Source organism: Mauremys mutica, chromosome 6 (genome assembly GCF_020497125.1).
Source record: "Mauremys mutica isolate MM-2020 ecotype Southern chromosome 6, ASM2049712v1, whole genome shotgun sequence".
NCBI lineage: Eukaryota > Metazoa > Chordata > Testudines > Geoemydidae > Mauremys > Mauremys mutica.
In genome coordinates this window covers 74,101,655-74,114,693 of record NC_059077.1, presented here as the reverse complement: position 1 = coordinate 74,114,693, position 13,039 = coordinate 74,101,655, and the positions used below count along the sequence as shown (strand labels likewise).

Below are 13,039 nucleotides of genomic sequence, written 5' to 3'. Positions count from 1 at the left end.
GAGTAAGGAGGAATAGCAAGAGTGCAGAGTTAACCTGAGGATAAGAACATGAAAAAGGAATAAATGATTATAGAGGGAGGAAAAGTGAAGGGAAGGACAGGACAGCATGGAAAGCAGGGAGAGTGAGACTGTCAATATGAAGAGAGTGATAGAATGGTGCCGGATCAGATAACCAATGAACATCTGACGAAGTGGGTATTCACCCACGAAAGCTTATGCTCCAATACTTCTGTTAGTCTATAAGGTGCCACAGGACTCTTGTCTCATTTAAAAAAAAGAATCACTTCAACAACTACAAAATGTAGTTTGCTGACATCATGGGCATCTGGGTCTTCTGAGGTTACTTTATCCCACTGCTGCACTGGGGTCTGTTGATATTTGGAGGCCTGGTATACCTGACCAGAGGTACCTTCAGTTCAGAGGCACTATCAGCCTTCATCGCCTACCACACTGCTGCTCCTCTGGCTTTTCTGCAGTTCCTGCAGCAGCTGTAGTTCTCTGCTCTGCGAGCAGATATTCATCTGAGGAAATATATTTCAGGAACGTTTCACACTTTTTCCAACCATTTAGTGAAACCAGTTAGACTGCTCCAGGGCTCAGTAACCATCTTCAGATTTTAAACTTCAAAATTTGATTATGTAATATAAAAATTACCCATCCAGGCAAAGTATCTGTCTAAGGCATACATCTTGCCACATGAGGAGAGGGGACAAACTGCTCAGTAAGCAATGAGTGCAGTTTCAGACCTGAAAAAACTCTTCAGTTTGTCCTCAGGTTAGGAGTATTACAAATGGAATGCTCAGATCAAATACATTATTAACCATGTTTTTTCATTTAAGATAAATTGGTAGAGAACGTAGGTGCTGGAAGTACGGGTGCTCAGGGTGCTTCCATACCCTCTGGCTTGCGATTTCCATTATATACAGAGTTTACAGTTTGGTTCAATGGCTTTCAGCACCCCACTATACAAATTGTTCAGCAACCCTGGTAGAGGATATTTTATAATTGAGGTAACACTAATGCAAAGATTAATCCAAAGTATCAGTGGCAGTATAAATTTTTGCAGTGGCAGTCCAAGTGTCATGATTTCAGCAATGGAAAATTGAGACCTTTTTTCCTATTTCATATTCATATGTAGAAGATTTATACTGAAAGTATTTAACATTATAGAAATTGCAAAAAATTAATTTTGTTCTTGTTTTGTCAATTGTGTGAGTAGTATGTAATATAGATACTGTAAATGAAGGTGAGACTGCTACATCATTTTATATATCTTTTCCTGGTTTCAGAAGATGTTTTTCACTAATTTCCATTAAAATTGAAATAGTCCTACACAATCAACTACTTTTAGCACCAATGATTACGGAGCTTGTTGCATAATGTGGTATTGAAAGTGTGATTGGGTTTTTGGTTATCTGAAAGAGCCTTAGATAAAGGGCAGCAATTTTCATTACCAAATATGGATAAAGAATCTTTCCTTCACCCTCCCTTCCCAAAATCTGAGTCTTACAAAGGATCCATTCTTTTTGTGACCTCTGATCTGGTCTAATACTAAATCTTAGCTTTGAATTGTATCATACATAGTATGATTTTCACATACTGTATGCTAACTCTCCTATCCATATCAAACAAATAATGTATGTTCTTTGACATCATTTTCCTTTATTGAAGGATTATATGGGGAGCTAGTTTCTGTTCAGACTGTTACATAAATCACGTTTGTTTATGAATGTTCAGCATACAGATTGACAGACTATAAAGGATTACAAATAGCTATGTTGGGTAAATAATATGTAGTTTAGAATGTGGGTTTGCATTTTAAACTACATAATTACATTATACACCATAAATTGTCATTGTAGTCTATGGGATCACTTCCCATGTACTTTATGGATTTTTCAGGGGAAGATTGGTCTTAGATAGTTGTGATAAAGTAGTATTGAAAAAGGAGAAAAGGACAATGCTAAAAATATAAGTACATCTTCCAGTGACACATCTAGTCAGGTAATTCACATTATTGTTTTGTTTGACCCTCTTAAGGTATAAAGGTACTTATTTTTTATTGTTTTTATAATAATCTAATGTGAACCCACAAAAGTAATGAAATAAAAAATGACTTTGCAGTAAATATACCAGACTTGGTCTTCTACTGTGTGGAAGAATTGTATTGCAATAAGTTTAGTTAAGATTTGCTTATCTGATCAGAAATGTGTTACACAGATATTACCATACTGTACCCAATTTACTAATCTTGACACTGCTGGGAAATACTGTCCACAACTGTCATTGGAGAAAAGATTCTTGGAGACCAATTCCTAGTTTGTGTGGACAGGAGGCACTTCAGCACACTCAAATTAAACCATCTCCAGAGCCACACTGCAGCAGCTCACTCTCTCAGTTCTCTGCCCATTTAGAAAAAATTGCTTTGTGCAATCACCAGTCAGCTCTGCTTCCACTTCCAGGGAAGTTTTGCTTCAGCCTGTTTGCAAGGCTGGAAGGCCTGATGCAACCCATCCTGCCAGGATGAAATGACCAATGCAGGACAAAGATAGTTTCATGTAGACCTTGTTTCTCCACAAGGTCTCCCTCACAGTGACCTCCACAGACCCCATTTGTGACTGCTGTTCTGCTTGTCCCTCATTTGTGGCCCTTATAAAGGTCAGTAATTATTACCTGTATCAAGAAACTTCTAGACATGAGGACTGTTAGCCCATTCCAGCATAAAAGAGGGCTTCCAGACTGTGTCTTGACTAAGAAAGAATCTAGAGGTTTCTAGCCTTTCCCTAGTTTGTATCCACCCAGCCAAAGATGATTCTGGTCCATCAACCTGAAAAATGTGTACTTTCACTTTCTAGCACACTTGAGTTTTCTTTGCTGTCAAAATGATACTACCAGCATGTTGTCTTGCCTTTTGTTGTGTCTTTGTTCCCAAGACACTGAAACTCCTGGTGATTGTACTCGCCAGCCTTAAATGGGAAGGTATCAGTTTATTGCATTACTTAGATAATCCTTGTATGATGTTTCTTCTTTTCAGAGTGCTTCCTAAGGCCCCAACATGGTTCTTTCAGTTCTCCAAAACCACTGCTTTATGCCGAACCTCAGCAAGAGCTCAGGCTTGCCTTTTGAGGAGCTTGGACCACCTAAGCCCCAGATCCTGTTCTCACCTCAAGGAGGTGATTCTTCTCGGTGACACATTCCACAAACTGAAGGATACAATCAAAATACTTCTGTTCACGCCATTCACAGCCCTCTGATGCTTTCTTCACCTTCCATGCCTCATGATATTCTGCGGTAATACAGATAATATTGTGTGCCGACAGGCTTCACTCCTAACCTCTTCAGACCTTTTTGCTCTTGTGAGGAGACTACCAAGAAGAGAACTTAAATCTATATATCACCTTTCCAGCTTGTTTGTTTGCTGAGATGGTGGACTTTTCCCAATAATCAAGTGAAATCTCCCCCAGAATCTCTCTCAATCTGAATCTTGAGAGAAACAAGTTTGAGGACCTGGGATACCCATCTGAGTTTCTTTTACATGACAGGAGCAGCAGTAGAGAAGGATGTTAGTTGAAGTATAGCTGGACCTAAGGACCATAGGATATTTCTTCTAGAAATTCACTCCTTCCCCAGAATCCATAACAATCCTTTGGAACATATCAACTAAGCAGCTTGTATTGTGATACAGGTTTAAAGAGGAGAGAGAGGCCCTTGGAGCTCTTCTCATCAGAATTCTGTTCTGGGCTGAAAGAACATCATAATGTCATCCTCCTATATACAAGAAACTTTCAACATCTGGGCTAGTTCTCAAGCCAAAGGAGTAGGGTTCTCTGCAGGGTGTTGGCCTTCTAGGAAACCCCACAGGTAGACACAGCTTTACCCTACAGTCACAAAAAATGGTCCAATTGTTCCCAGACACTGGGTAAAGATGGCTTGGCAGGTCAAATCTTCTCACTACTGTGTTCAAGTGAGGTTCTTCTATACCTCTTTTATCATTGTTTAGGTAGTGTCAACAGGAAAATCAGGTGGGACTAGATGAAGTAATAATGGTGGTTGGGCATTCCACCTTTTAGTGGCAGCTGTTTCAAGGAGTTGTCTATCAAACCTCTTCAGACTTCCTGTTGTTGAGGGTCTTCTGAAAGACTACATGGTCAGCTATTTGAACGCACGTTCCTAGACTCTTTCTATCTAGAGACTGAGAGGCTGAAACTTCCGGATTTACTCTATTCAGATGGTGGATAATCTCCTGAAATCCAATCAAAACTGTACAACCAAGGTTTAACACTGTCTCTGTATGCAGCCTTATTTCCTCCTTTTAGTATTAATCTTAACACTGCCTTAATTGGAGACTGACTTTATTTTCTCTTTCTCTTCTTTTCACAAAGGCTAAGCTGCTTACAGGTTCAAGTGGGAGCACCAGGAGCTTTGAGGATATATGGAGAAGCACTGGATCCTCTTCTCCATATTTCTAAACTTCTATGCAGTCAAGATGATCAGACCAGCCTTTTGACTTCTTACATAGATGTAAATTTAATCTGGTCTTGCTGACATTGTACCAGTCTCCATCTGAGCCCAGGATGATATGCTCATTGTTTGTTCTTACCATTGAAGTAACTTTTTCTTAGGCATTTACCTCTTCCTGCAGATTAAATGAGTTTGGAGCTTTAACCATTAAGGAGAACCTTTCCTACAGTTCTTCTGGACAAAAGTAGGATTGTGAACAACTCTGGAAGTTTTGTCCCAAGTGAACTGAGCCTTTCACATTAATTAGGACAGGAGTACTTGTGGCACCTTCTATGGGTCATCTTAATTATCACTTCAAAAGTTTTTTTTTCTCCTGCTGATGATAGCTCATCTCAATTGATTAGACTCTTCCTGTTGGTATGCATACTTCCACCTCTTCATGTTCTCTGTATGTATAAATATCTCCTGTCTGTGTGTTCCATTCTATGCATCTGAAGAAGTGAGCTGAAGCTCACGAAAGCTCATGCTGAAATAAATTTGTTAGTCTCTAAGGTGCCACAAGTACTCCTGTTCTTTTTGCGGATACAGACTAACACGGCTGCTACTCTGAAACCATTAATTAGGACGTTACTCTTCCTCCTTTTTGCCTATTCTGTCCTACTGAAAGTTGCCTTTATTATGTGGCTGCTGAGACCTATACGTACTGTATCCTTCTACAGATTGTGTGCTCTGTTTCATATTGTGATATTAAAGAGATCATAGTCTCTTTGCTCCATTGAATTTAATAACAAATGCCCCATTTCAGTAGGATTTTTCACTGTGTGTCCAAAGCCCATATAGCAAAATAGACTTACTGTCCTTTGCTCCAGTCTGCAAGTCAGTAGGGAAACTACTTCTGCTTTAGTAAGCAGACATTCATCTAGCCTGTAAGTCAGCAGCTGGCTCGTGGGAAGAGACATAGTGCTTTCATGAGGAAATTTGCAGGTCTGCAACCTGGTAGTTGCTTCATTTATTTACTAATCACAAAATCTGTTCTTTCCTTGTTGGACATTCTCTCTTCAGTTGCTGGCACCTACAGGTTGCTGTCCTTTCCTAATTCTGCTCTTCTTTTCTGCTCTCTAGTGGTGCCAGGGCTGGTGAATTACATATACTGTGCAAATAGATTTTATTAATGAAGTCAGACAGACAGTGGAGAGTAAAACCCATGCAAAAAATGTAAAATGTTGCAAAGTCAAGCAAGCACGAGTTAAGATGTGCCAGAATTAAGGGGGACCATGCAGTATGACATAGTATTTAATAACATGATCATATGTTGTTGTTTTTTTCCTCCAGGACCCCTGCCTCTTGTAGTGCACAGGATGGACTGTGTGCAGTAAATGAAGCAGGGTTATGTAGAGCATTAGTCAGAAAACAAGAGGAAAAGAAAGAATAGTCCTTGTTAAGGCAATTGAATATCACCGAGAAGAATTAGGTTTTATCCCTGGTTCTGCTATAAAATGTAATCTTTGATGCTGGGCAAGGCACTATATCTTAGATTATGGGACTTTGAAAAACCCATTTAGGAATTGAACGAAGTTTTTAAAAAATGTATATTGAGTTAATTTTTGTTCTGTTTTTCCCCCTCTGGGCTTCTATTCCGAGTTTGAAAATTGAATAAATGTAAGAAGAAATCTAAGTATTTAGATTTTCACCCCTGACTTTCTAAGAGCTTGTCTTCATGAACATTTAGTTTGCAGCAAGCTGGCATGTGAATCTACCCTGCACTATCCTCCAGCACCTTAAATGTCCAGTACATTAATGTGGCTTAATCTACACACTTTGAAATGGGAGTAGATTAAAGCACGCTATCTGTTAGTGCATATGAACAGGGTCCACAATGACAGTGTATGACAGGCTATTGCGGGGTAGATTCACATCCCAGCTTGCAGCGAACTAAATGTTCATGTAGACATGCCCTAAGACTGGATACCAGTTTAGAAAGTAGTTCTTTTCACAATTATAAATTTATCTCTGCCGAACAAAACTTTGTGATGCTATGCATAGCAGGGCTAGTAGGGAGAGAGAGTCGCATACAGCTACTTAGGGCTTTGAAATATTAATTCTCACTGTATTGAATTTTTGTGCTTACAATTATGTGTCTAGGTATTTATATAACCCGTGTCACTGTAGTTACATGAGCGGTATTTAAGACACTAGTCTGTTTCAGTTTAAGCAAAATCTTCAGACCCATGCACATCACCTCTAAAATATACCCCTTGGATAGTCTGCTACTATTGCCCTCAGATTTGGTTGCAATCTGTTGTGGACAAATGTTTAGTGTGATCTTGACTGAGGCAAAAGATTGCCTCAATCTTATTCATTTTGACCGACATCAGAATTTATCTCATATCTACATTAAATATTTTGTATTGACTTGTGCTATTTAGTTACTGTTTCCATATTATTACTTGTGGATTCTGAAACACTGTAAGATTTGTTAGAATTAGCACTTTTTATCTGTAATATTTAATGTCAAATGATTTTTTTTTCCCCCCTTAGCGTGAGCAAGAGAATGCTATGGCTCGCCTTAAAAAGCAGCAACAAGAGCTGGAACACATGAGACTGCGCTATTTGGCAGCAGAGGAGAAAGAAGTGGGGAAAACAGAGCGAAAAGAACTGGAGGATATCAGAAATGAACTGAACAGGTATTATAGCATTTGTAGGATTTTTTCCCTCTGCCTCAAAATAGGGGAAGGTTCAGTTAAATCAAATTTTAATTGGCTGTCAATCCAGTAAAAGAACACAGTTTAGTGTCCCTTAGGAAAAAAATTGCTCATTTATAAAATGTAAGAGTCCTGTATTATAGAAAATCTATGCCAAAGGCCACTATAACCAGTTTTTGTCATGATTGTGCTTATACTGCAGCAAGCCTTTTTTACCCTCAACCATAAGCAGAACTGCTTCATAAAAAGCTACACTAATGGTGATTCTTTCAACTCTCCTCTTGGCCCATATCTTTATATTTTAAGTACATCTAATGATGTCCTCCATTTATTATGCTTCAAGTAATTTTGAAACCTGAGCTTGATCACTTATGTGGGTTTTTAAACTGCATTATCAGTGCAGAAACCTTGATGAAATCGTGGTAATATGTACACAAGTGATCTAAGGTATTCTTAGATTCGAAAGGCTTCCTTTAAATTTAATCAAGCAAGGGTTAGTTTGTGTTACTTTAAAAAAAAATTCCTTGATTTCCACTACTTCAGTAAGAAATTTCAGTAAAAATTCATCTAGAACGTATTTAACAGGACAGAATTTCCATGTGTCCTTTACCTGTATGATGTACTTCTTTTATTGTCAGGCTAAAGCAACAAGAAGACAAAAAACAATCACAAGATTCCAGAGATATTTCAGTTGAGCGAGTAGGTAGTCTTCATACTAGACAATTAAATGAAAGCTTGGATGATTATCTCACTCGCCTGATAGAAGAGAGAGATACATTGTTGAGAACAGGTGTGTATAACCATGAAGACCATATAGTAAGTGAATTGGATCGCCAAATCAGAGAGGCTCTTGCAAAAAGAAGCAGCAGTAAATAGTATATTTGGAAAATATTTTTGTAAGTTAAGTCGGATACCACTAGGATGATTAATTTTACAAACTAAGGCCCTGATCCTGCAGAGGCTTAGGCACATGATATATTTTACGCACTTAGACCTTTTGAAGTCAATATAAATGTTCACAGGATGTGAAGTTAAGCAGGTGTGTAAGTTTATGCAGGATCAGAGCATAAGGTGTTTTTTATTTTTGTTTTTTTAACACATCTTTATGTTAAAATATATTTATATGTAAATATACTTACATATTTTTTTTGTATTTTCTGTTTAAATATTTTCTACCTCTCCCCATCACCCTGGCTGGATTTATTTATAATAGAATTTTTAAAAATATCTATTCTAAGCTTCTCTTCAGTATTTATCATAACTTGTTTTATGGATTTCTTTCAAAATAGGTTTTTCAATAAAATTGTATTAGTAAAAAGCAACTGCAGTAATTCCCAGTGATATGAGTTTTGTTAATTCTTAGCCAAAACAAGTGCTGCACTTCTACAAATGTCATGTCCTGTTATATTTGCAAATATGTTTAGTGTATTTTAATTTGTAAACTATTTCTGTGACCACAGTTAAAATTATTTTATCATAAATTCTGTAGCTCACCATTCTTTTAGCAGAACACCTTTTTTAAACTTGTACCCGTTGTAGATGACAAAGTTTTGAAGATAAAACCAGAGGTATAATTTACCAAACTGAAACTGCACAAATTATTAGGTAACTCCAAGTCTGATCTTGTAACCATTCTTAGCATGGAAATCTCTTTGCTATTGATGAGAGTTTTGCATACAAAGAGATAACAGGTATTAGTTGCTTATGAGGCAGTTAAGGTCCTAATTCAGAAAAACACTTAGGCATGTGCTTTAAGTCCATCCTTATTCAGGAAAACACTAGTTCTTTGTAAGCACACGCTTAAATGTAAAAACGTGCTTAATGCCAATACAATTATAATTAGTGCTTTTGTAAACAAAGATGCTTTCCCCGAATGAAGGTCTAAATGGCAGTGGCTATGGAGTTTTTTCAATCTATGGTTTTCAGTTTTAAATTTTTATGTGAAATTGAGACATAAAGAAGCTTAAAAAAATGAAACGTTATACAGTATTTGTTAATTGCCATAAGAGAAGAGCACAAAGAATAGGGTGTTTGGTTTTTTTTTTCTGACTGCCAAAGTTGAATAAGGATCATTCTGCATTATAAGCCCTTTACTCTGTTTTGGCACAATTAAAACTTGTAATGTGGGCAGGGCTGAAAGCTTAGACTTAATCTCTTCTCCTATCAATGAATGCTGGGGTTTTGATATATCGCCTGCTAGCACAAATGTTAGTGACTGGTGCAAATCTCATAGTACTGAAAACAAACCCTAACAATTCTGTTTCACTTCCAACATGAATGAAGACAATTAATGCAGAGAACTTAATTTTTTTATTTAAAATAATCACTGGACTTTTATGGTGCCCCAGTCATATAAGTGCCATACTCTTCTTTTGGAGCTTTGCATTCATGTAATACAGATTTTGTATTGGTTCTGGGTTTACTTCTGACATGTTGTTGATAAAGAGGATAGTATTTCTTTATTCTGTCACAGGTCAGTAATTTATTTAATGGAGGGTTTGTTTAGATCACTTTTTTGGAAGAAAACAAACTTTTTAAAACACTTATTTTGTGGGGGTAAAAGTGACCATAAAACTTTTTCATGAGGAATGATCATTTATCAATAAACAGATAAATTTCATAATTAAAAAAAGCAATACCTAGTAACCTTGTCAGTGTTTAAAAATTTTTTATTGTAATATGTTAATGGGTTTAAAGATGCTAGTTTAAAAAAAAAATACAGCAAAAAAACCTCCACTGGCTATGGGAATAATGAACGCTCAGGTAACCATTATAAATCCATGGAGAATTGTAGATATTTAACTATAGCTACGTATTCTGTATCACTGATGTATGATTATATGCAAATATAGTCAAATAAATGTGGGATGTTTTATTTTCTTGAATTGAAGACCTCTTCCGAGTTCTTTGAGTCATCTTTCTCAAAGTTTATTCCTTTGCTGGGATTATAATTTTTTCCAACACTAGAGGGGGCCTTAGACTAAAAAAAAAAAAAAAAGGCAACTCTCTTAAAATACTAAAGTGCGTTTACTTTGGCTTAGGTGAATGTAAAGGTTCTCATCTTTAAAATTATAATATTTTAAATTTTGTGATTTTCATGTTTTTGTTATTTAACAAATAAAATCTGAATTTAAACAACTTCACATTTTACAAAGGACTGAGTGGTTTTTATTCTCAAACTGTATATTTCGGGAAAACATTTTACTTCAATTTATTGTTACAAAAAATCTATTCTTAGTGTGTTAGATGCTTGCACATAATTGTATATTCAATCAATGAAAATGTTGCCAAATTCAGTTTGAAAATTCATTTGTTTCTAATTCATTGGCTACTTTTACATGTTTTTTATAACAAAAATAAAGGTGGCGGTGGTGCAAGTTTTTTGTTTGTTTGTTTTTTAAGAACTCATCACCATGAACATTTTTCATTTTAATCAACTAAAACATTTTTAGTAATACACAAGATAAGGACACTTTAAAAAAAATAAAGCTGTTTCTAGGCATGCTACCTAGATGTCCATGTGCATTTACATTTAAAAACAGCATTGCAAGAATGGGAAATGTATATTCTGTGACCTAGTAACCTTGATATTTATACTAGATAAAAGCTTTTCTGTACATTTTTCTTAGTACCTATTGACAATGGATTGTATTTCTATTTTGAAAAGGATGTGGATGGAATTTTAGGCACTTTAGTATATGCAGAGTAGGTTTAGTTTATTTCAAACATAACTTGCCCAAAGGCTTTTCTAGCTAAAATAGCTGTTTATTATGTCTGGTACAAATACATTTTTCTAGAAGTTTGTTATGTATTTGTGTGTGTGCGTTGTGTTCCAGAGCTGTTTTTAAATGCATTGAATTAACTGAAGATCTGGTCTTGTTCCAGCACACTAACAATCCAGTGAGACCAAATCTCACTTTATTCAGCCGTAAAATGTTTCAGTGAGGCAGGAAAAAGACCAACTCCCTGTCCTCTTCTCTCCCCCCGCCCCCCCCCCCCCAATACACACACAAACAAGATACTTGGGTTTATTTGAGTTTATCCAATAACTGAAACAGGTTCCTAGGAAATTCACATGCACCAGCTCCAGCAAACACTTATGCACATGGTTAAAATCCTGGCCCCATCAGAGTCCATGGCAAAAATCCTGTTAATTTCAGTAGGTCAGGATTTCACCAATGAAGTAAATGGGATTCATATCTCTAAGTGTTTACAGTGTTAAGTCCTTAGATTGAAATAGCTTTAAGTGGTTCCCAAAGTTTTTTATGTCACGACCCCTTTGGGCTCACCTCTGTTAACGTGACCCTGAAGGGTCTGAGAGATTCAGGGTTTGAAAATTAAAAGCATGAAAAACCATTTCTAGACCATCCAAAAAATTGCAATAGTGTGATCCCAATTTTATAATACTTTTATAAATAGGGCTGGCACCTCTAAGATGCAGAAAAACTGGGCATGGAGCATGCCCCCCTCTTAACCACCTCTCAGACGTTCACCCCTTCCATTATCCCCTCCCCTCCCTCAAGGGAGGGAGAGCCCCTCTGACATCACCTAGACACAGCCCCTACATCCATGTCTGACCCCCTTGAGGGAGTCCCCATTTTTGTTCCCTAGCAAGCCTCTGGTTCTCAGCACCAAGAGAGTAGGAGCTTCAGCTGCCTTGTTGGCAGAGTGAGGGTCCAGGTGCCACTCTGATGGTGTTCCCAGTGCCTGTGTGACATGCTGATTTGCTGTGCTGCACTCATACGTTCATGGGTGACAGCTTACAGTTGGTTGTAATGTGCCACAGTTGGAGTTTATCTTTTTTCTCATGAATGCAAGAAAGTTTCCCCCCTCCTTTTCCCCACCAACATGTCACAACTCCCTAGGTACCCTTTCACAACCGTCTTCCCCCCCCGCCCCTCTCAAAGAGTCATACATCTCCAGGGGGTTGTTTACTGTGTTTTTTTGTTTTTTTTTTAAAGAGATTAATTCAATTTGTCTTAATCTACCAGATAGCCATGGCCCTGACCCTGTCATTGACTCTGCATGGGCAGACTCCTGCATGGAATCAATTGCAGGACCTGGGCCCATTTTTGTCCAAATCCAGTTCTTTAACTGGTGGTGGGTCATTGGTACCTCCAAAAATGAGGGCATCTGCAAACTCATTACTTATATGTGATAGCCATTTTCTCATCTCCCTTAGCCACATTAATTGTTGAATATTTATATATCAGCAATGCTGACTTGCTTGGCACTACACAACTTCACTACTAGAAGTGTTACCTGAAATAACTATGTAACGCTATTGGTTAAAGATAGAAGGGTAGATGTGTAATGTTTTTATACCCTCACAACTGACAGTTGAGCTTTGATAAAGGTTTTGAGATTTGTACAAATTGAAAGAATGTTCCTTAATTACTAAAATGCTTATCTGAAATATCTTGGCTTTAAAAAAGTTTGTAACTGCAGTGCAATGGAATTCAGTATATAAAGAAATTTGCCAGGTGAAATATATATAAAAAAACAAACAGCGGTGTTGTGCTTTGGAACTAGATTTTTAAAATAGAGTTGCATGGTTTATTTTCCTATATATTGCTTTTTGTGTGGAGTTATGGCAATTGCACTTCATTGCTATAATTGTTTAAGTTATTTGACAATTTGTAATCCACTTTCAAGATCTACACCTTTTCTACAATGGTAATATTATGTCTGATGCTGAGGTTTCATGTATTCTGCCCCTACCCTTTTTCACTGGAATTAAGATGCTTCTCCTTTCCATCCGCTGAAGTTCCCCAAACGCATGATGCAATGATCAAGAATGGAAGTTCTCTGTCACATCTGTTAAGTGCTACTGAAGTATGTCTATACTAGTTAATACATATTTACTCAATTATTTA

General features: G+C 37.1%; 1 protein-coding gene across 4 annotated transcripts in view; it reads left to right on the top strand.

Moving 5' to 3' along the window:
• CEP120 (centrosomal protein 120) overlaps positions 1–9,868 on the top strand; it is a 71,668-nt gene extending 61,800 nt beyond the window's left edge. For all 4 annotated transcript variants that reach the window (XM_045021878.1, XM_045021879.1, XM_045021877.1 and 1 more), the window contains 2 exons: positions 7,000–7,145; positions 7,802–9,868. In XM_045021878.1, coding sequence (XP_044877813.1) covers positions 7,000–7,145; positions 7,802–8,039 — 384 coding nt within the window. In that variant the 3' untranslated portion in view covers positions 8,040–9,868. The remainder of the gene's footprint in view (positions 1–6,999; positions 7,146–7,801) is intronic.
• Positions 9,869–13,039: the final 3,171 nt, after the last annotated feature.